At 41.5% G+C, this 22,275-nt stretch overlaps 1 protein-coding gene across 2 annotated transcripts in view; it reads left to right on the forward strand.

The window, feature by feature from the left end:
* The window catches only part of Ly86 (lymphocyte antigen 86), a 60,897-nt gene that overhangs the window by 21,846 nt on the left and 16,776 nt on the right, over window positions 1–22,275 (forward strand). For both annotated transcript variants that reach the window (XM_077802140.1, XM_077802139.1), the window contains exons 2-3: window positions 2,478–2,564; window positions 3,900–4,028. In XM_077802140.1, the coding sequence (XP_077658266.1) occupies window positions 2,478–2,564; window positions 3,900–4,028 (216 nt within the window). The remainder of the gene's footprint in view (window positions 1–2,477; window positions 2,565–3,899; window positions 4,029–22,275) is intronic.

A 22,275-nucleotide genomic window follows, 5' to 3' on the forward strand; every position in this document is an offset into this window, starting at 1 on the left:
CACCGCCCCCAGGGGCTAGGAGAGCTAAGAGCAGATGTTGGGGTTATTGGAACCTGCATGCTTGAAAGGACCTGTGGGGCTGAGACCGACTGCAGAGGAAGGGGCAGCCACTCTGAGGAAGAGTTATGGCAGAGGGTTGGGGACCCACAGATTCTGGAAAGTGCAAAAGAGAGCTGGACACTAGAACCAGTGGGTTCCTGTGGAGATGGGCCATCGCTGCTGATGCTTTCAACAAGTGCACCAGAAGCAAGTCCCCTTCTGGCTCCAAGGTCCGTCTCTCTCTGACACCTCAACCTGCAGGTGACAAAGGAGTAACAGGGTTGCAGACAGGCCAGTTTCACAAAGCAAGTGCAGAGGAGCGGATTTGGAGCTGATACACAGATAGGTCAATAGATGCCATCCATCCAATTATTATGCATATTAATGGAGTGATTCCTGTGTGTAGACTGTGCCGGGCGCTGGGTGGTCTGGAGAATGAAGTGGAAACTCTTACAAAGTGCACAGCTCAGTGCTTAGTAGAGGGAGACCTTGACTAAAATTTAGTCTCTTCAAAGGGGGACTCTTAGATACTGTTGGTGGGAATGAAATTAGTGTAACCATTATCAATAATGGTGCGGAGATTCCTCAACAAACTCAAAAAAACAATCCAGTGTATGACCCAGCCATCCCACTATTGGGTCTATACAAAGGAAATTAAATATGTGCAGAGATATTTGTACTTCCGTGTTTTCTGCAGAGCTAGGCACAATAGCTATAATATGAAAACAACCTAGGGGTCCCCCCATGGATGAATGGATAAAGAAAAATGTGTGATAGCACCACAGAATATGATTCAGCCATAAAAATAATGAAGTTCTGTTATTTGCATCAAAGTGGATGAGCCTGGAGAAGGTTAGGTAAGTGAAATAAATCAGGAACAAAAATACAGATACCACATGTACTCACTCATATGTAGAAGCTAAGAAAGTTGGTCTCCTAGAAGAAGTGATTACCAGAAGCTGGGAAGGGGAGAGAAAAGATAGAAAAGTGTTAGATAAGAAGATGGAATATGGTGTTCTATAGCCCAGTGCGGTGACTACTGTTAACAATAATTTATTATATATTTCAAAATATCTAGAAGAAAGGACTTTGGATATTTCCAGTAAAAGAAATGATAAATGTTTGAGGTGATAGATTTGCCAATTACCAACATTTGATCCCATTGCTCATTGTATAAACATTCCAGAATATCATATTATATACCTCTATAAATATGTACAATTATGTGTCAATTTAAAAAAAAAGAATGAGAAAATAAATTAGCTCTCCTCTATTAGAACCAGTGGTAAACATAAAGAAAATGGAAAAAAAAATAGAACAAACCAACAAACCCAAACACTGGCCCCTCCTTTTGAGAATTCTCATGTGTATATGAAGTGTTGTAAGGATCTGGCACAGAGCAAAGCACAAAGTTGTAGATATGCACACACTTTAAAAAGTTTTTCAGACCTAACTATTTTAAGAATTCAAAGAAACGAAAGGCTGTTTTCAGGATTATCAGAGAAGCCTTCACAAAAGCTAGGAATGAACCAGAACTGAGTGTTTAGACAATGAACAAAAAGACTAAGATCATCTGAGATGGGAGAGAGTTCACAAGCAAGTCAGGTATGCTGGGAATTGGCTGAGTGTGTACATGGCCACCCCAGGCTCCAGGGATGCGTGAGACTGAGTCTCAAGGAATAGATTTGTGATGTGCAGTTGGGAAGCTGGAGCCAGTAGAACATTTGTGCACTTACTCTAAGACATAGATGAGCCATCGGAGCCTTTTGAATGAGCATAAGTTATGTTTAAATTACATTATCATCATAGACTCTGTCATATCTAACGCAATACCCTGCACATAGTGGAATATTTGCAGAGGGGTATTATTATAGTGGATGGGAGTGGGTAGGATGGGGTGGGATGAAATGAAATCACAACAGCAGCTCTTAACTTTGATAATCTGCACATTTTTCTCTCTGTTTCATTATAATCATCAATATTTTATGAAGTATTCTCTACAATTAATGAACAATTTTAAAGCCAAAAGTTCAGGAGCCAAAAGAATTCAAGCAAGCTTTTTTTTTTTTTCCTATTTCTCAAAAAAAAAAAAAAGAATTCAGGCAGAGATAAAAATTCAGAAGATAAAGTTTGAATGACAAAATCATTCACCAGGCAAAGATGAAACCCAATGATCAAGATGCTGTCCTAATTCTGTGGCTCAGGACCCTGTTATCTGTGTAAACAGAGCCTTGACCAGCTGAGGTGGACCAGCTCTAAGAGTGGAGCCAACACTGACTTTGGAGAGACCAGGAGTTGCTGGTGAAAACTTACTTTTTTTAAAAGTATTTTTGTAATATTCTTTTGAATAAATTTTAGTGAACTTGGGTTAGTTAACACAATTGTTATACAATATACACATGAATATTCTATTTTTTTTCTTTTTTTCTTCTTGGCAGATCCTTTGCAGGATTTCGGCTTTTCTGTTGACCAGTGTTCCAAAAAATTACAACCGCATCTCAGCATTAGATTTGGCATCATTCTGAGTAAGTAGAAATTATGACCACGAAATAAAGCACGGCACAACTTCCTGCCCCACACACCAACTGACTCATATGATCAATAATGGCTGGCTAGCCTAGTAGTCCCCCACCATTCTCTGGAATTAACTCTGTTTCCACCTTCAATCCTCTTTCTGGGTAATATCCAAGTAAAGTATCACTCTCATTTAATGTTCCATTTTTCTACCAAAAAGACTCTATACACCTCTCTGGATGGGATAAGTACCTGAAATCAGTATACCCAGCGAAAAAAAAAAAAAAGAAAATATTTTTAAAATATATTTTTCAGTTTTATGTGGACACAATATTTTATTTTTATGTGGTGCTGAGGATCGAACCCAGTGCCTCATGCATGCTAGGTGAGCACTCTACCACTTGAGCCACATCCCAAACCCCAAGAAAATATTTTGAGACTAAGTATTTCTATCTCTCTAGGAGAGATCCTTTGCTTAAGTATCTCAGTCACAGACAAATCTATTCCCTTCCCCAAGCAGCATGGTTTGTCATTTGCATTATTTTGTGTCTTGAGCAGCTAATCCAAGTTCTTAGACCTTGACCTGGGCAAAGAGGAGACGTGCAGTCTCTACACAACCCAGTCAATGAGCCACAGCAATTTCTGTGGTGTTTTTTATTTGATCATGCCATTACAATCGGCTTATAGGTTTGCTCTAGTTACTAAATTATCTCCTTTCCTAAAACAGTTTTATCAAAACCAGAGCAAAAGGATTCCATCAACCTAGCGTGTGGGACCATCCAGAGAAATAGAGCAGACGTTCCCAGAGACCGAGAACCCACCCAACTGTGTGTCTCTAGAACTTTGCACAATGTCAGGACTCTAGCAGCATCTCAAGAAATATTTTGTGGAGAGTATGAAAGAGAGAAAAGAGGAACAGGAGTAGGTAGAACATAAAAAGGAAGAGAGAGGAGAAGGCAGAGAGCTGGGGAAACCAGACCACAGAGGTGCCTGCGCCTGCCTGGCAACATCAGGGGGGTGTGTGGGCTGACCACACCCCACATGGCCACTAGGGATAAAGGGCACTATGGAGCTGAGAAGTTCTGGAAGCCCCCTGCAGACACCTCATTAAGGGGCCAGAGCATTGAAGGTGAGCCACACAGCAGAGGAGCCACCTTGCCCCAAAGAGGTAGCACTTGAGAATGGGCCGGTTTTCATACCCAGGGTCATCACAGTCCCCTCAGTATGGTTTCAGTGTTGTTTTACTAGGGAAAAAAAAAAGTTTTCCATACAAAGCAGTCAAAGGGAAATAAGGGTCCTTGTCTCCTGCTGTGGAGTCCTAGTGATGGCCGCCTCCTCTCCTTTAGGGGAAGATATCCGGGAGCTGTTCCTGGAGGTGCTCCTCCTCTCAAAAGGCGCTTCTGTTCTGAATTTCTCCTATCCTATCTGCGAGGACGATCTACCCAAGTTTTCTTTCTGTGGAAGAAGGAAAGGAGGTAAGTCATTGCCCGACCCAAGGCTTACATCCGAGGTCAGAACCCCGGGACCGAGTCCGCTGCCCACCCCCTCTCCCCCATCCTGGGACAAGTTGAGCCTCACTCATCGGCACCTTTTAGAAACAAATCACAAGAAACGCCTCCCCACAGGGCTGTCATGAGCCTCAAAAATGAGACATTGTATAGAAGATGGTCTCCCAACGGGATTGTTCCTGTGAATAGTGGCACCTTAAGAAAAAGGCTAGAAGAAGAAGGGTCCAATCACTTCCCCAAAATCCATGAAAATCCAATGCTGTTCCCAGGTTCGATGATTGGTGCAGTCTTGTTGATAGAGCAATGGACTTCGAAAGAGGAAAGACAGTGAGACTTAACCACATCTCACTGCTTTCCCCTGCGGGCAGTTGATTGACAGGGCCTTCAGGTAGCTAGACTGGAAGCAGAGAAGCCGAAGCCCTATTGCATTAGCTGCCTTTCCTTCAGTTCACTAATCTGCTACCCCTCCTCCATACACAGCCAAGAGCAAGCCTGTCCCCACCCCTCCTGTCCTTGTCCTCACCTGCCAGTCAAACCAAGCCTCCTTGTTTGTTGGGACAAGTGCATTCATGGTGTCTGAGTGGCAGGCCACTCCCCTCGTGCTAGGTGCATGAGCAGCAAACGGCTTACCCTGTAGGCACAGCCCTGGGTGTGAGGCTGCGTGTTGCAATCCCTGTGCTTGCTCCATGGCCCGCTCCTCGATTGGTCACTGCAAGGACAGGTGGCAAGAAATTGCACTGGTGGCTGCCTGTCATCTGCTTAGCTACTGCCTATATATACATGGTAACTGCGCAATGAAATCAGACCTGCTTCCTGCTTGGTCTCCGGAGGTCTCGAATAGTGACCTCACAGCCACACTCTCCTCTACCCTGTTCCGTGGACGTTCTCGCTGGGCGAGAGAGCCCACGCACTTGTTTAATTAAAATGTGGGTCAGCTCTACGGCTGACCTCCTCTGGTTAGTTATTCTCCACTGGCTAGTCCCCCTCCCAGGGACTCCTTCCTATTCTCATTGGACAACGGGGAGCATAACCCAAACCCACACTCCAGAGTCATCCTCCTGTCGATTTTCCCTCTCAAGGCAGCTAGGGTTGTAAAACAGCAAGAATCCTTGCAAAATGCCCAATTTTCTTTTTTTGGGGAGGGGTACCAGGTATTGAACTCAGGGGCACTCAGCCACTGAGCCACATCCCAAGTCCTTCTTTTATTTTAGTTAGAGACAAGGTCTCACTGAGTTGCTTAGCACCCCGCTGTTGCTGAGGCTGGCTTTGAATTGTCAATGCTCCCACCTCAGCCTCCTGAACCACTGGGATGCCAGGCGTGTGTTACACGCCCAGCCCCAATTTTCCTTTCTAAGTGAAAGATCTAGAAGCAATTGGAGTCCCCTTCCTAGACCCAGGGATACAGATAAAAGATGTTTGTGCAAGAAAAGAAATCAGGGAACTTAGAGGAGGGTTGACCAGAAGGACGTCTGCAGAACTTCACTGTGATTTGCAAATGACAGTTCTTGCAGCTCTGCTCCTCAGCCTCCTTTCTCCCATAAGTGTGTGGCAGACAACTCACTTGCAGCACCCACCACATGGTACTATACCTGTTTACCCCTGTCTGTCATCCCCAGCCGACTACGGATTTCCCAAGTGTGAGCAGTATCACCTTGGTTAGCCTCTACAGTGGCCCGTGGGCACCAGTGGAGGACCGGCTCCAGGTCACCTGGTAATTACCAAAGTCTGTGGATGCTCCAGTCCCTTAGACAAATGGGGTGGTGTTTGCACAGAACCTAGGCACATCCTCCCGTATGTTTTAAATAATCTCTGGATCACTTGTAATACCTAATACAATGTAGATGCGATGTAAACTGTTGTTATACTGTATCGTTTAGGGAATAATGACCCAAAATTTTGTGCCTGCTCAATACAGATGCATTTTCTTCCCATTTTTCCCATCTGTGGTCAGTTGAATGTTGGGATAAAAAATCCAGAGATAAGGAACTCACAGACACAGAGGGTGGACTGTATCTCAAATGTGCCTGAAATGTGAGGATCATTAACTACAAATACATGTGTGTGTACATGCACACACACACACACACACACACACACACACTGAAGTGGTAGCGTGCCAGTTATGCATTACATGCACATCTGGAATGCCACACTCTGCCATATATATATGTAATTACCATGTCAATTAAACACAAATATCTTAAAAATAAAGATAAAAGACAACATAGACCTGATTGTATAGAATGTTCTGGAGGAATTCAAATCATATTGAGCTGATGATTAAATAATTCCCACCCAGGAAAGGCTAACCACTTCATAGGCTGTCACCTATGGCCAACATCCATTGTCCTATCTCAAGCCTCTTGATTATATTTTCAGTTTTTTTTTTTTTTTTTTACCAAATAAGGGAGCTTGAACCCAAATGTGGAGATGGGTCACCTGGAAGTCCTACCAACTTAACAAGAAAGTACAGACACTAGATGTCTTTCCAGTCCCTAGATCAAGTCTCTCTCCACCCCTGACACAGCTGCCAGCTAACTCTTCTAGTCAAAGCTCTAGAAATGTCACCTCCTGCCCAAAGGACTTCAAGAGTATCTTTTCCTGTAGAATAAAGACTGTCATTTTATCAATATTTTTAAAATACATTTTTCCATCACATGGTGATCCTACATATTTATGGGGTATACTGTGGCATTTCAATACGAGTACTCAATGTCTCATGATCAAGTCTGAGTAACTGACAGATCTATCACCCTCAGGTACAAAGTAATGCTGGAAACTTTCAAAATCCTCTCTACAAGCTATTTTGAAATAATCAATTAAGTGTCAATCATAGTTCTCCTACTATGCTGTAGAGCATTAGGACCCATTCTCCTATCCAGTAGTATCTTGAGCCCACTAACTCTCCTCTCTTCTTTCCTCAGCCCACATTCTTTTCTGGCTCTAATAACTATTACTCTATTCTCTACATCTTTGAGATCGACATTTTAGCTTCCATTCATAAGTGAGAATAGTAACTATATTTCTGTGCATTATCTCTCTTTACATAGTGTCATCTACTTTTACCTATATTGCTGAAAATGGTAGAATTCCATGCCTTTTCATGGCTGAGTAATATTTCAATGTGTGAATATATGTGTGTATGTGTGTGTGTGTCACATTTTCTTTATCCATTCATCTGTTGATGACCACCTAGGTTTATTCCAAAGCCTGAGTTATTTTGATGACCAAAGTATATCATAAATTTGACTATCCCTCCTCTCTAGCTACATTTCCATCCATTCTCCATATGCACCATTAACAACCACCTCAACGAAATATTGCCATTTTCTGATCAAGGCCTGCACATTAACACATACAACATTGTTTAGGTGGTCCCCTTAGCCTGTAAAGCCTGCTTCCCACTTTTCTTCTTCTGTCCAGATCTAACCCAAGAAGCCTCCTTCAAACCCAGCCAAATGAATTGCTCCCTCTCACTTCTCCCAGAGCATCATGTTCTATTTCTGCCACAGACCTTATCTCAGCTGGAAGTGTATTTGTGAGTGTGTCCCCCATTAACCTTTCTGCAGACAGGGCATAGAGAGCTGACGGAAAAGATTTAATAAATACCTGGATTGTATTTGCATAGGGACACACGACTGCTTTAAACACAGACCTTACCGCCCACCTCAAAATGACCATCTCATGATGCGTATGCACAGCACGAAGACACAAAGCAAACAGTAAATTCACCGGGCCCCTCAAGCTTAAGAAAACCTTATTTTTTTAATTCCTCTATTCATGCCCTTAATAGAATTAATACAACAGGAGAAAGACTGTTCCCTCAAACGATTTGGGGTGTCTAATTTGGTGTACCAGCTCAGAAGCCCTTGTTTACCTCATTTGGATGCTGGGAAGCTCCGCAACCATTTATTTGCTTTATTGCTATGGGGATGATACTGCATAGGCAGCTGAGGAGCTGGCATTTGGGGACCTGCCAGGAAATTTCAGATAGTGCAAAACAATCAGAAGAGCAATATACAAATGTTGCATGCACAAATGATTATGTAAATTACATAAGCCAGAGAAGCTAACATTTTAAATTCAGAGGCTTCTTGGGTTATTAAATTGTTTTAACCCACCCACAAATCCACCACAGGAAGGATTCTGTTCCAGAGAAGTGACTGACACTAGGACGAGGAGGGGAAATGACACCAGAGACACAGGGAGAAGTGAAGCCAGTCCAAACCCAAGCACAGGCTGCTGTGACATATCATGTAGGAAACGGTCCCAGGGACCTGCAGGTTCTTCCTAGCAGAATGGTGAGAAAACTCAGTGTCCACCGTGGGCGGCACACTCCGGTGTCCACTGCGGTTGAGTGATTGCTATCATTGCCACCACATTTCTGTGCCTCCCTCTGCAAACTGCATCCCACTGGCTGTCCTCCAAGGCAGATGAAAACTACAAAATTAGTCAGGCTTAGTGAGACTGCAAGTGTAAAATAATGTCTCCTTTTCCTCTGGGCTTCCCTTTGCTAGCTCTAAAGCAGGAAGTGTATTGGATCCAAAGACCAAATGATGCTCTTCTGGCAGCATTATTAATGGGGTGATTGACAACTGGGGAAAAACAACCTGTGTGTCCAATAATAGGGGATTCATTAAGTAGGTCATTGTTTGGCCAAACCAAGGAGCCCACAATATGCTGTGATTTTAAATAATGTCATAGGGATTATTGAATAACATGAAAATGTAATAATATTATTAAGCAAAAAAGAAGCAGAATATCTCTGTTGGATCCTGTTTTTTATTTAAATGTGTGCAATCATAAACACCAAAAGAACTCTGGATGTAAACATTTAGGAGAGAAGAGTAGTTCTTTCTAAATGGTAGAACTGAAGGCCTGTGTTTTTACCTATTTTAGAAATCTTTGCTTTTATGATGAATTTGCAAGGTTATGCTTTCAAATATTAGTTTATCATTGCAGAAAAGAAGAGAGACAAATTCTCTTTTCCCCATAAAGTAAATCTAAGAGTTTTTAAAAGGGAATCGTAACCTATTTTATATTAAATGATATATGCAGTTGAATACACTTACCTCATTTTATCGTACTTCACAGATACTGCATTTTTTACAAATTGGTGGATTCTGGCAACCTTGCATGGAGCAGGGCTATAGACACAGATGTGCTCACTCTGTATCTGTGTCTCACACTTTCTTGGCCACAAAGGTTTTTTGTTTGTTTGTTTGGGTTTTTTTTTTTTTTTTTTTGGTGGTGCTGGGGGGTGAACCCAGGGCCTTGTGCATGCAAAGTAAGTACTCTACCAACTGAGCTATATCCCCAGCCCCACAAAATACTTTTTATTTAAGGTATTCACATTGTGTTTTTAGCATAACATTCTTACACATTTGATAGACTACAGTACAACATAAATGTAACTTTAATATGCACCCACCAGGAAGCCAAAAAAGTCATCTGTCACTTTATTGTGATATTTGCTTTATTACTGTGATCTGGAAGCAAGCCCATTATGTGGAAGGTGAATGTATAGAAAGTTCTGCATCAAAGACTGGCATAGAATGTCAGGGCAATTATGAAGTATCCACTCTGTATTCTTTCCCTACAATCCCCTTATCCAGGTACTGGGCTCATTGAGAAGGTGACAGAACAGGCAACATTATATCTTCTACTCTGTGAGTATTTCCTGAGACCCTCTTTCCTTTTATAGCATTGAATCATATAGATCTGTTCCACTTCACCTCCGTGTTGTACAACTAAATCCATAAGCTTGGCCTCAATTTTAAGGCTAAAGTGAGATTAATTGAAAGTTTTAATGACCACACCAAATTAGTAAACCTAAGGAAGGAAGCTATAGTCAATTCTCCTGATACTCAAGAACAGTCTAGCTGTAACTAGCTTAGGTCTGGTCCATAGCCACCAACTAATTATAGGGAATTTATTAAATAGGTCATTGTTTAGCTAAACCAAGGGGCACACAATAAGCTGTGATTTTAAATGATATCATAGGAGATTATTGAATTACATGAAAATATAAGAATATTATTAAGTGACAACCAAGCATGTTCTAACAAACAGGATACTCCAGGGCCCTCACTGCACTGGATCTCAATTGCATATTAGTTAGACCCATGCTATTCTCTGCAGGGACCACAAGCTATATGTGGCTCCTGACCCTCTGAAATTGAATTGAAACATGTCATCAGTGTAAACTACAACTCGGTTTTAAAGATGAAACATGAAAAGAAAAATGTAAAAGTCTTGATCATTGTTACATTGGTTATACGTCTGCATCCATCCATTTTCTGTTGCTATAACAAAACACCTGATATTCGGTAATTTTTTAAGAATAGGAGCTTATTTGACTTGTGGTTCTGAAGGTTGGGAAATCTAGGAGGTTGGCACGAGCATCCACTCAGCATCTGGGGAGGGCCTTATAACATGGCACAGGGTGTCCCATGACAGAGCATGTGTGCTAGCTCAAGTCTCTCTTTTATTATAAAGGTACAAATTTCATCACTAGAGCCACATCTCTGTGATCTCATCTAATCCTAATTATTTCCCAAAAGACTCACTTCCAAATACCATTAAGATATGACTTTGCAGTTTCAATAAATACTTAAAACATGGTAGACACATTCAAAACAGCTATGTTGAAATAATATTCTGGATATATTGAGTATGTTAGATTTCTGTCACTGTGCCAAAATGCCTGAGAAAATCAACTTACAATAAGGAAGGTTGGTTTTGGCTCACAGTTTCAGAGGTTGATGTCCATGGTCTCTTGGCTCCATTGTTTGGGGGCCTGTGGGAGGCCCATTGTGGTGGGAACATATGGTAAAACAAGGCTGCACTCCCCATGGTAGCCAGGAAGTAAAAAGAAAGGAGGCCAGAGTCCCAGTGTCTCTTCCAAGGGCACACCCCCAATGACCTAACTTCCTCCCTCAAGGCCCCACCCCCAAGGTTCCACCATCTCCCCACAGGGCCATCAGCTGGGAATCACGCCTTTGGGAGACATTGAATATTCAAACCAAGAAATTGAGTGAAATAAAATATATCAACCTATTATTTATCAATGATAAGACACATTATTAACATATTATTAAAATTGCTTTCAGCGTTTAAAACGTGGTTACTAAAATATCAAATCATATATGTGACTTACTGTATTTCTATTGGACAGTGTTTGCATTGTAAACTCCCTTTAAAATTTCGGAGATCCCAACACCCAGACCAATTACACCCAAATCTCCAGGGTTGGATCCAAGCTAGTTAGGTCCAGTGTCCAGGCAAGGCTGAAGAGCAATATTAGCCTTATCTAAGAAATGATCATAAAAATAAAATGTTGGTCCCCACCCAGACGTACTGAACCAGTCACTCTGAGACCGGGGATTAGCAATCTGTCTTTTACAAACCCTTCGGTCCACAGCTCAGCAAACTTGTTATTGGATAGAGAGAGTCAGTCAGATTTTCATCACGGTGACAAAAACACCTGAGCAGAACAACTTAAAGGAGAAAAAAAATGTATTTTGAGGTCATGGTTTCAGAGGTTCAGTTGATGGTTGGCACATTCCACCATGCTGGGTCCAAGGTGAGGCAGACATCAAGGTGGATGGGCGTGACAGAGGAAAGCCAGTCACCTCCTTGGCAGTTGGGAAGCACAGAGAGATGGGATAAAGCCAGGGAGACAAGATGTAACCTCCAAGGGCACAGTCCCAGGGACCCACCTCCTGGAGCCATGCCCCACCTGCCTATAATGACCACCCAGCACCGTGGTCCTTTCAAGTTATTAATCCATCAAATGGATTAATCCACTGATGAGTTTACAGGTCTGATAGTCTTATCATTTCACCTCTGAAGCAGTCCTCCATTAACACAGGAGCTTTGGGGGACACCTCTTATCCAAACCATAACAAGATGATAGTCAATATGTCAAGCTTCGCAGATCATATGGTCTCTGTGGCAGCTGCTCGACTCTGTCCCTCAGGTTGAAAGTCACCACAGACGAGATGAAAATGGATGGGTACAACTATCCAAAAAGACTAAAACCACGGCACTGAAATTGAAATATCAGGCGTTTCTCATACAGTGAAATGCTAGTTTTCTTTTGATTTTTTTTTTAACCATTTCAAAGTGCAAAATAAAAATCATTCTCAGCATCTGGCTACTCACAGACAGGTATGGGACAGGGTTCGGCCTACAGGCTGGAGCTTGCCAATCCCTGTTAAACTCTTGAGAACCACTACCATAAGGTAGGTCAGAATTCCAGACTTACCGCCCAAATCACTGGTGCTTAAGATAGTAAATATTTGACCCAAAGTTCAACATAAATCGAGATCCAAGTTACTTAGGAAGATGTAACACCTTAGCTTTTTATTCTTGACCAGTGCCCACAAATTAGATTTGATGCCAAGGGGACCTAACAGGAAGAGAGTGAGAATGGTGGTTACGAGGGAGAAGGAGCAGAGAGAGTGAGGGTTTCCTTTCCGCCCACAGCTGCCATCCACAGGCTGGGAACAGAAGCCCTTCTTTCTGGAAGGGCATTTAATTTCAGGAACCTCAGCTCTTCAGTGGGAGTAAACATAATTCTTTCTTGAGCAAATGAAAACTAAATAAGAAAAGATATGCCTGTGCCTGGTCCATTGGAAGTCATGGCAACCAGTCTCTCTGGGCTTCCCCCCACTATCTCAAGGACCTTAAGGTAGGGAACCAAATCATTTGAGGGACTCACAAGGCTGCTCAGAGTGGTTCTCCCACAGGAACAAGGTGGATGTAGGAATTCTGGCTCCTGGAGAAGCCAGGGAGGCAGACAGCTTATCGTGTCTCACTCTGGTCAGCATCCCAGGATTTCCTGACCAGTGACTGTTCCTGCTCTGCTCCTTGCCTCCGGTTAAGGTCAGCCTCTGAAGTTCTCCTTTTCTGCTGGGGACTTGACTTCCTCCCAGAATAAACGCCCATGAGAACGTTTGCTCCCTTTCAAGGCAGTGTGACACCATCCACAGAGGTCCACAACCACAACCCACCAAGACTCCCCCACAACTGCCTCTCCAAGGAAATTCCCCCAAAGTCTCGGTCCGCCATCACTACCCCACCCCACAAAAGAGACCCCCACAGCCCTGCCTCTCCTGAAACGGAGTCACGGTCACTTCAGCCTCTTTCCGTGTTTGATTTATTAAGAGTTAAACCCACCTTGATGTCTATTCTCAGTGGAGCTCCTTCTGTTCAACAAGCTTCTCAGAATATCCCACCTCAGGAAGATGAAAGCGAAGCAAGAAGTTAAGCAGAGCAAAAAAAAAAAAAAAAAAAGTGTAGGATTCATTGTTGACCCTGAAACTAAAGTGTCCACCTGAAGCAGGAACAATCCCCGGCCCATGACATGCTCCACCTAAATTCTAAAAAATGGCGAGAAATTATTCAAAGGAAGTTGGTGGCTCGTGTTTTAGTTGCCTACAGTATATGAAGTAAGGCCAGGAACAAGATTCTCAGCTGGAAATGAACCTTCAGGTCTAAATGAAGGGCCAGATTGAGGCCATAAAGTAAACAGAATGAACATGAGATTCTCAGACTTGCTAAAGAGACACATCTACTGTTAAACCTGGTTCTGGCCAAACCTCTGTGGATTCTGGCCAGGGCAGATCAACTTGGGTGAGGTGGTGTTGGTTTCACAGCACCATGTAAGTAATCACCTTCCAAAAATAATTCACGTATCATTTTATGGCTGGACTTGTGGATATCAACTGTATCCAACTGTAATAGTTTGGATGTTGACTGTCCCCCAAAGCCACATGTATCACAGGCTTAGTCTTCAGGTTGATGCCATTGAACTTTTAGAAAGTAGGATCCTATAGGAGGTCCTTAGATCATTGAAATTTGACCTTAAAGGAGATTATGGGACCTTATTCCCTTCCTCTCTCTCTCTCTTTCTCTTCTGCTGTGTGGTCAGGAAGTAAAATGGTTTTCTCTACCACACCCTTCTGCCATGATGTGTTACCAAAACAATGAGCCAATGGATTGTGAATTGGATCCTCCAAAATTATCAGCCAAAATAACCTTTTCTCTTTATAAGTTGATTATCTCGGTTATTTGTTACAGTGATGCAAAACTGACTAACACACCAACCTACTGCCAAAACCAACTGAAAACAGAAGTCTTGGCAGAGCAAAATAAATAAATCCCGTGTGTGTGCATGTGTGTATACACTGAGCACAGGTGATCACAAACTAGGGATCTGTAGCTCAAGGATTCTTTTTTTGGAAATGTTAACACCTATAATTGGCATGGTGCAGTACAGTGAAATGCAGACACAACTTAATGATGTCAGAATTCAGAGAGAGGCAGAAGTCAGTGATGCCCAGAGGAACTGCTGTCTCATGGTGCCCCTGGCCCTGTGCAGAAACAAATTGTATGAGCCAAATCTATTACAAAATATACACAACAAATATAGGCATTCCTCACCTTATGTACTGTGTAAGCAACAGGGGAAAATTGGGTTTGGACTTGACTTTAAATGCATTAATTTTAAAAGCTTGTAACTTAAAAAAAATACTACAGTGACACCTCTTGCAAATGGAAGAATTCTTCAGTCTAGGAATTAATTGCTCCCTGGTTTATCTTTTGTGTAAATCTGAACTTTCCCACTTTAAGTGTTTTTCCAAAAGTGGAGACTACATCATAATTAAATGAATTTCAATATACAGCAGAGGAGATCTCCTGGGAGCTATCTTTAAATTCTGGCATGATATTGCCCATAAGGCAAATATTATCCCCTGACAGCCACTAAGGGATTTGACTCCAATAGGAACTGATTTTACGTATACAAATTAGTGAAAGTTGTAACTACAGGGGCCACTAGTGTTGGCTCCCTGTCCTCTCTTTCTGTTAGCCAGGGTCTCTCCTTCTGGTCCAGATTTTTACTGCATGCCTGTACCTGATGATCCCCTGAGGGTCACTAACTGCAGAGCCTTCTCCATCTCATTGCCTGTAATTATTCAGAACTCAGTCTTGACAGTTCTTTTCTCTCTAGATGACAACTCAGATTTCAACAGCTGGATTTCTGGGCTCTCCCTATTTCTGTGTCAATGGGTTCCTTTCCATAGGTCTATGAAGGATGGAAATGCAATCTGTTGGTTGCCTTGATTTGGAAAATTTCCCATGAATACTTTCTGCAAAATGCCTTATATCCTGCACGACTATTGTAGAGGACAGGGGACAGCAACCTTCCAGGCAGGCGCTACCTTGAAAAGCACTGATTTATGCTGATGTCCTGACAACGCCCTTAAGGCATGCCCAGAGACGTGGCACCACTACCCTACTTTGGGCCTCATTATTCAGTTGTTTAATGCTCACTACACACACATTAGCAAATGCAAGCCCTGGGAATTCGGCTATTGATTTCTGCCATACCAGAAGGGGATTAAGAGGCTTTATCTGAATCCTCAATTTTAAATACATCACCTCTTTCTACCTATTTGCTCATCTGTGATGTGTGGGCCATATTTTGGACCACCTGCTTCTGCAAACTCCTTTGCCACCTGCCTTTGCCCTGGTGATCCCTTTCCTTTATTCTTGGTTTTTCCCAATCCCACCTCTGGGTCCTGTTATTCAGCAGCAAATGCACATAACCCAAATGACAAGGTATCTTGGTTCCTCCTCCTTGAATGAACCTATGGCTCCCCGGAGGGAGTGGAGGTTCTGTGACATGTGGGACATCATTCCATCTCTCCTGCCATCATCATCCATACTCTCATTTTACGGTTGCAAGGGGAATGTCACCAAAACCAATAGAATGGAAGAAATTTTCTGCCCCCTGCCTCATCACACTGCAGTGTTGTCATTGGGTGGTAGGATCCTTAGTCCCACCCCTATGATTCTCAAAACTGAGCACTCATCAGCGTCACTGGGAAGATGTGCTCCACTGCACATTACTGGACCATGCCCAGAGTTCCCAACTCAGTACATCTGGACAGAAGCCGGAGCACCTGCATGTCTTCCAAGTCTCCAGGTGAAGTTGATGATGCAGGTCCGGGACCTCACTTTGAGAAACACCAGCCTAGTGGATAACACAAGGTTTGAAGACAGAAGAAAGCTGGACTCAACTGTTATTTAGCCACTTATGTGACTTCAGGCAAATTACTTAACGTCTGTGTGCCTCGGTGTCCTTGTTGTACAAAAATGAAAACATTTGCAACCTCATGGGACAATAACGAGGATAAAATTGGATAATGTACTTAAGCCCTCTGAACGGTGTTTGGCAGAATAAGCATTCCATGAGCAATCGATGGTCGCTACTTTGTGCAGCTAATGGCAGATTTCTCCAGCGAAGACTTTGAGCCCCTCAAGTCGTCATCAATCTCAGAGTGGAAGTGTGCATTTTAACGAGGCTCCTGGAGAGGCAGGGGAGACTTTGAGGCTTAGACGTTGAAGAACTTTATCCTGGAGAGTACCAGAAAGAGGACTTTGGTCCCATCCTGCATATTCCCCTGTGGTCCACAATGTGAAGTCTTTCTGGCTTTCTTGCACCTCTGGGGAGACAGTCCCTCTTGCATTCCTCCTGGAATTGCAAATGTGAAGCAGCATCTCCTCACCTTCAGCCCTTTCTTGTCTTCATGTTTTATTCCTTTTCTGCAGACATCAAGCCGCTGCACATTTCCTGCTTGTGATTACCAGGCAAAACCACTGCTGTTGCAAATTCATGGAGAATCAACAAAAACAATGATTTGCTTATTGAATCAGCAGAAAACTCCAACTCTTGAACAGCAAAAGCCAGACCCAGACATAATGACCATAATGATTTGCCATATCTCTGGTCAAGTAAAAGAGGACTCTTTCTTAGAGCTAAACAGAATAAAAGGAAATATAGGGGCTCTTAAGGAATCCGACAGTTCTGGGTGCTTTTCCTCCATTCTCAGTCAAGTGCATTTATAAATGAGCCAATAACGTTGAAATTGTCCTTTGTTGTTCTGTTGTTGAGTCTAGCTTATTAAGAGTAATGTTGACCTCAGCCCAGAAGCAATTTTAATTTTCTAATTCCAGCTTCTTTACAAGTTTTTAGCTTGTTATGAAATTCCAGAAATCAAACCCAGGGACTCATATGCTTTCATGCAATAATCATTTAGGAAGCTAATTAAGAGAGACAACTCATAGCTCCCACATACAAGGAGCAATCTGACCTTGCAGTTCCTGGTATTTGCATCTTAACAAACTAAACATCCCAAGAGCTCTGGTATGCATGGACCTTCAGAGCCCTCCTGTCTGAGAAATGTGGTCCTCTGCCAAGCTTATTTAGCGAGCCCAATCATGTTACTCTTTCCTTAGGCTCACTGCTGGTTTCTGCAAATCAAGTCAAATCCTCCTCTTCTCTTTCCTCCTATCACCATCTTCTTCATCTCCATGTCTGAGAATTCAATCAGCCCACCAATTTACAAATTGTATTTTGAGTGTCATATTAAGTGTTTGTTGGCAGAAATAGGTTGGTAGGAGGAAAGAACAACAACCTTGAATTTTCACTTACTGCCTGAAGTTATGTATCTCTCAGAGGAAACGCAGGCAACAAAAATAAGCAGGGCTTGCAGGAAGAAGAAAAAATTGAAAACAAGTCATTTCACCTTCTCCCCCTCCACCGCCCCTCATCTGTGACTTAATGATTGGCAGTGTCCAGTGCAGTAGGGGCTGGCCACCTGTGGGGGTTGAGCACTTGGGGCACATGATCCAAAGTGAGCTGTGCTCTACGTGTAGAACCAACACTGGATTTTGAAGACTTGTATCAAAAAGGAAAGTATGAAAAAAACATAAATATCTCATTAATTCTTATATTAGTTCCATGCTGAAATGGTAGCTACTTAGTAATTCAATTAAACAAAATGCATCATCAAATTAATATCATTAGTCTTCTTTGCCTTTTAAAATATAAATATATATAGAAACTATACATATAGAAAATTTAAAAATTATATTTGTGGCTCACATTATATCTGTTAGTGTTGACCCAGGATGATAGCCACAAGTCACAGGTGGCTGTTTAAATAATTTATATTTAAGTTAAATTTAAAATTCAGCTCATCTATCACACTATCTGTAATTCAAGCTCTTATTAGCCCCATGTGGCTAGTGGCTACCATAACCGATGAGGCAGACACAGAACATTTCTGTCCTTGTGGAATGTTCTATTGGACAGATCTGACGTAATAGTTTCATACTGTTCTAGATTACTTTTAACAGTCTACCCTGAACTCATTAATTTGAGTTTATATTGGAAATTTTTCTCCCTGGCCCAACCCAAACCCAAATAATTTCTTTACTGCTCAACTCCTAGATTGTGTTTGTGTTGTGATTCTGAAGGGCCCTCTGTAGGAAGCACAAATTCAAACAAAGCAACTACTCATGGCCTCATTCTCAGGCTGATTGCCTGGACCCTCCTCTCTTAATTAGAGATCACTGTATTAGTTTCCTGTTGCTGCTGTAACAAGTTACACAAAGTTAGCAATTTGCAATTTATAACACTAACATATTATCTTACAGTCTGGATGTCAGAAATCTAAAATCAAAGTGTTAATGAGACCATGTTTGTGCTGGAGGCTTCAGGGGAGAATCTGTTTCCTTGCCTTTTTTTTGGTTTCTGTGGGCTACCTGCACTCCTTGGCTCATAGTCACATCTCCCCACTGCTCTCATTTCCACTTGGCTCCTTTTTTGGATTCCCTGCATCCCTTTTATAGACCCCCTTTGATTAGGCTGGTCCACCCAGGTAACCCAGGATAATCTCTCCCTCTCAAAATCCTTAATTTAATTATATCTACAAAGTCCCTGCTGCCATGTAAATTGACACAGTCACAGCTTCTGGGGATAAGGATGTGGACTTCTTTGGGGGACCATTTAATAGTGTGCATAACTCCCACCCCTTAGCTGACTTCTGCATACCATGTGAAGAGGCCAAATAACTGTGCATAACCCAAGGAAACCACAAACTCTACATGTTTTCCACTAAAATGCCCTCACAGAAGTCAAACAACTCTGAGAACTTTGGAGATAATACACTTGCTCATGTGCCTGAGATTCCAGAAAGCTTCCACCTGCTGTGTCCCTCACCCAGAGGAGAAAGTATTTGGCTAGAAGTCAATAACATAACCCATGTGTTATAACCATTCCTAGTTGAAAACCAGCTTATTAATAGGGAGAGAAACCAGCACAGGCAATGAACACATCTCTGAATCACTGGAGAGGAAAAAGTGGAGAAGCATAAACAAACCAATTCTAGGAAGATTCTCACTTTATAATTTTATAGACAATCCATTACAAGTTTGCAGTGCATGTTTTCAAGTTGTCAATACCATTAAAGGTCTCTAAGTAGTGAAATGCCATCAAGATCTCACGAGCCCTGCAGAATGCACAGGGAAAGATATCAAAGTAGCATTGGCCCAGGCTGAGCTAAAATAATTCATGTAGAGGAAAGGTAACCCAAACTCTCATTATAGTTTTGTGCCTTAAAGTGTATTTGGGATCCCAAAAAGGATCACAGCAAGTATACCCAAAACACAATGACCCTACACCCAGCCAAAGGAGCCAAACAAAATGCTGAATCCAAGAAATATTTGGATGTAAAATTGAACAATTTCTTATTACTGAGCTCCCAGTAGCAACAGGAATTATCTTCCCAATACATATGCCAAGAAATCAAAAAGTTTTCAAATCCAGTTTGTTGGAGTTCAGTTTATCCATTGTAAGTTGTACCACACTAGGCCACTATTTAATGACAGTAAAATTCCATCTAAAATAATGAAAAACTGGACTCATTCCAATTGCAAGGAAAAAATAAGAGACCCAGAATAACTAAAGCAATCCTTAGCAAGAAGAGTGAAGCAGGTGGCATCACTATACCAGACCTTAAACTGTACTACAGAGCAATAGTAATGAAAAGAGCATGGTATTGCCACCAAAATTGACTTGTAGACCAATGGTACAGAATAGAGGACACAGAGACTAACCCACATACAGTTATCTTATATTTGACTAAGGCACCCAAAATATACATTGGAGAAAAGATAGGCTCTTCAACAAATGGTGCTGGGAAAATTGGAAATCCATATGCAACAAAATGAAATTAAACCCCTGTCTCTCACCATGTACAAAATTCAGCTCAAAATAGATTAAGGACCTAGGAATTAAACCAGAGACACTGTGTCTACTAGAAGAAAAAGTAGGCCCAAATCTCCATCATGTTGGATGAGGCCCCAACTTTGATAGCATAAGAATTAGTAAACAAAGACGAATGGGGGGAGAGAAAGGGAGAGAAAAGGGAAAGCATATGGAAATGGTAGGAGACCTTCAATGATACACAAAATTATAAGAGGTTATGAGGGGCAAGGGGGAGGGGGAAAAAAGGAGAGAATTGAACAACAGCAGAGGAGGCAGAGAGGGAAGGTGGGAGGGGAGGGGAGTGGGGATAGTAGGGGATTGGAAAGGTAGCAGAATACAATAGTCACTAATATGCCATTATGTAAAAATGTGAGTATATAACAGATGTGATTCTGCAATCTGTATTTGGGGTAGAAATGGGAGTTCAAAACCCAATTGAGTCAAATGTATGAAAGATGATATATCATGAGCTCTGTAATGTTCTGAACAATCAATAAAAAAAAGAATTAATATCAAGAATCAACAAATGGGATGGATTCAAACTAAAAAGCTTCTTCTCAGCAAAAGAAACAATCAGTGAGGTGAATAGAGAGCCTACTAATTCGGAACAAATTCTTACATCAGGTAGAGCACTAATCTCTAGAATTTATAAAGAACTCAAAAATCTTAACACCAAAAAAGTAAATAACCCCATCAATAAATGGGCCAAGGAACTGAACAGACACTTCTCATAAGAAGATATACAATCAATCAACAAATATATGAAAAAAAAATGTTCATCATCTCTAGCAATTAGAGAAATGCAAATCAAAACTACTCTAAGATTTCATCTCACTCCAGTCAGAATGGCAGCTATTAAGAGTACAAACAACAATAAGTGTTGACAAGGATGTAGGTAAAAAGACACACTCATACACTGCTGGTGGGACTGCAAATTGGTGCCACCAATATGGAAAGCAGTGTGGAGATTTCTTGTAAAACTGGGAATGGAATCACCATTTGTCCCAGCTATCCCACTCCTTGGTTTATATCCAAAGGACTTAACAACAGCATACTACAGGGACACAGCCACATCAATGTTTATTGCAGCACAATTCACAATAGCTAAACTGTGGAACAAACCTAGATGGCCTTCAGTAGATGAATGGATAAAGAAAATGTGATGTATATACACAATGGAATATTATTCAGCATTTAAAGATTATAAAATCATGGCATTTTCAGGTAAATGGATGGAGCTGGAGAATATAATGCTACGTGAAATTGGCCAGTCCCCCAAAAAAAACAAATTCCAAATGATTTCTCTGATTTAAGGATGCTGATTTATAATATGCTGTGGGGGGTGGGTGGATTAAATGAACTCTAGATAGGGCAAAGGGGAAAAGGGGAGGGAGAGAAAGGGAGGGGAATAGGAGTAGGAAAGATGGTAGAATGTGATGATCATCATTACCCTAAGTACATGTATGAAGACATGAATGGTGTGACTCTACTTTTTGTACAACAAGAGACATGAAAAATTGGGCTCTATATGTGTAATATGAATTGTAATGCATTCCGTTGTCATATATAACAAATTAAAATTAAAAACTAAAAGATGGCAGGAGATTCTCTAGAAATGCATTTCTAAGAATCTTAAATTATGTTCACTCTATTCTGTACCCAAAACTATAGTTCCTATGCACATATATTTTGCTAAAAATTGTTGAGTTTCACATTTTAAGATTTTATACCTATTTGCATAATTTGATGTTTTGTTTATTTGTTCAAGTCACTAGCAGGTTCACTTTACACAAAAACTACTATCATCTTTTGAAATGGTAAATATAATTATATTTTGAAATTATTTCTATTGAGACATCAGGTTTGTTCATCTTTATGGGTTACACTGTGGTAATGCAATACATGCATACAATGTGTAATAATCAAACCATCATAATAAATATTTTCATCTCTTCAAAAAAAAAGAATGAAAAAGACACTCAGAGAGACTGACTTGCCCCTCCCCCTTCCTCTAATTCCTCTTTTCTTAAACTTTCTGGCTTCCTCTTCTGCCCCTAATTCTGTTCTTCTGTGCACAACTGTGGTCTTCAC

The sequence above is a fragment of the Urocitellus parryii genome, chromosome 8, assembly GCF_045843805.1.
Source record: "Urocitellus parryii isolate mUroPar1 chromosome 8, mUroPar1.hap1, whole genome shotgun sequence".
Lineage (NCBI taxonomy): Eukaryota > Metazoa > Chordata > Mammalia > Rodentia > Sciuridae > Urocitellus > Urocitellus parryii.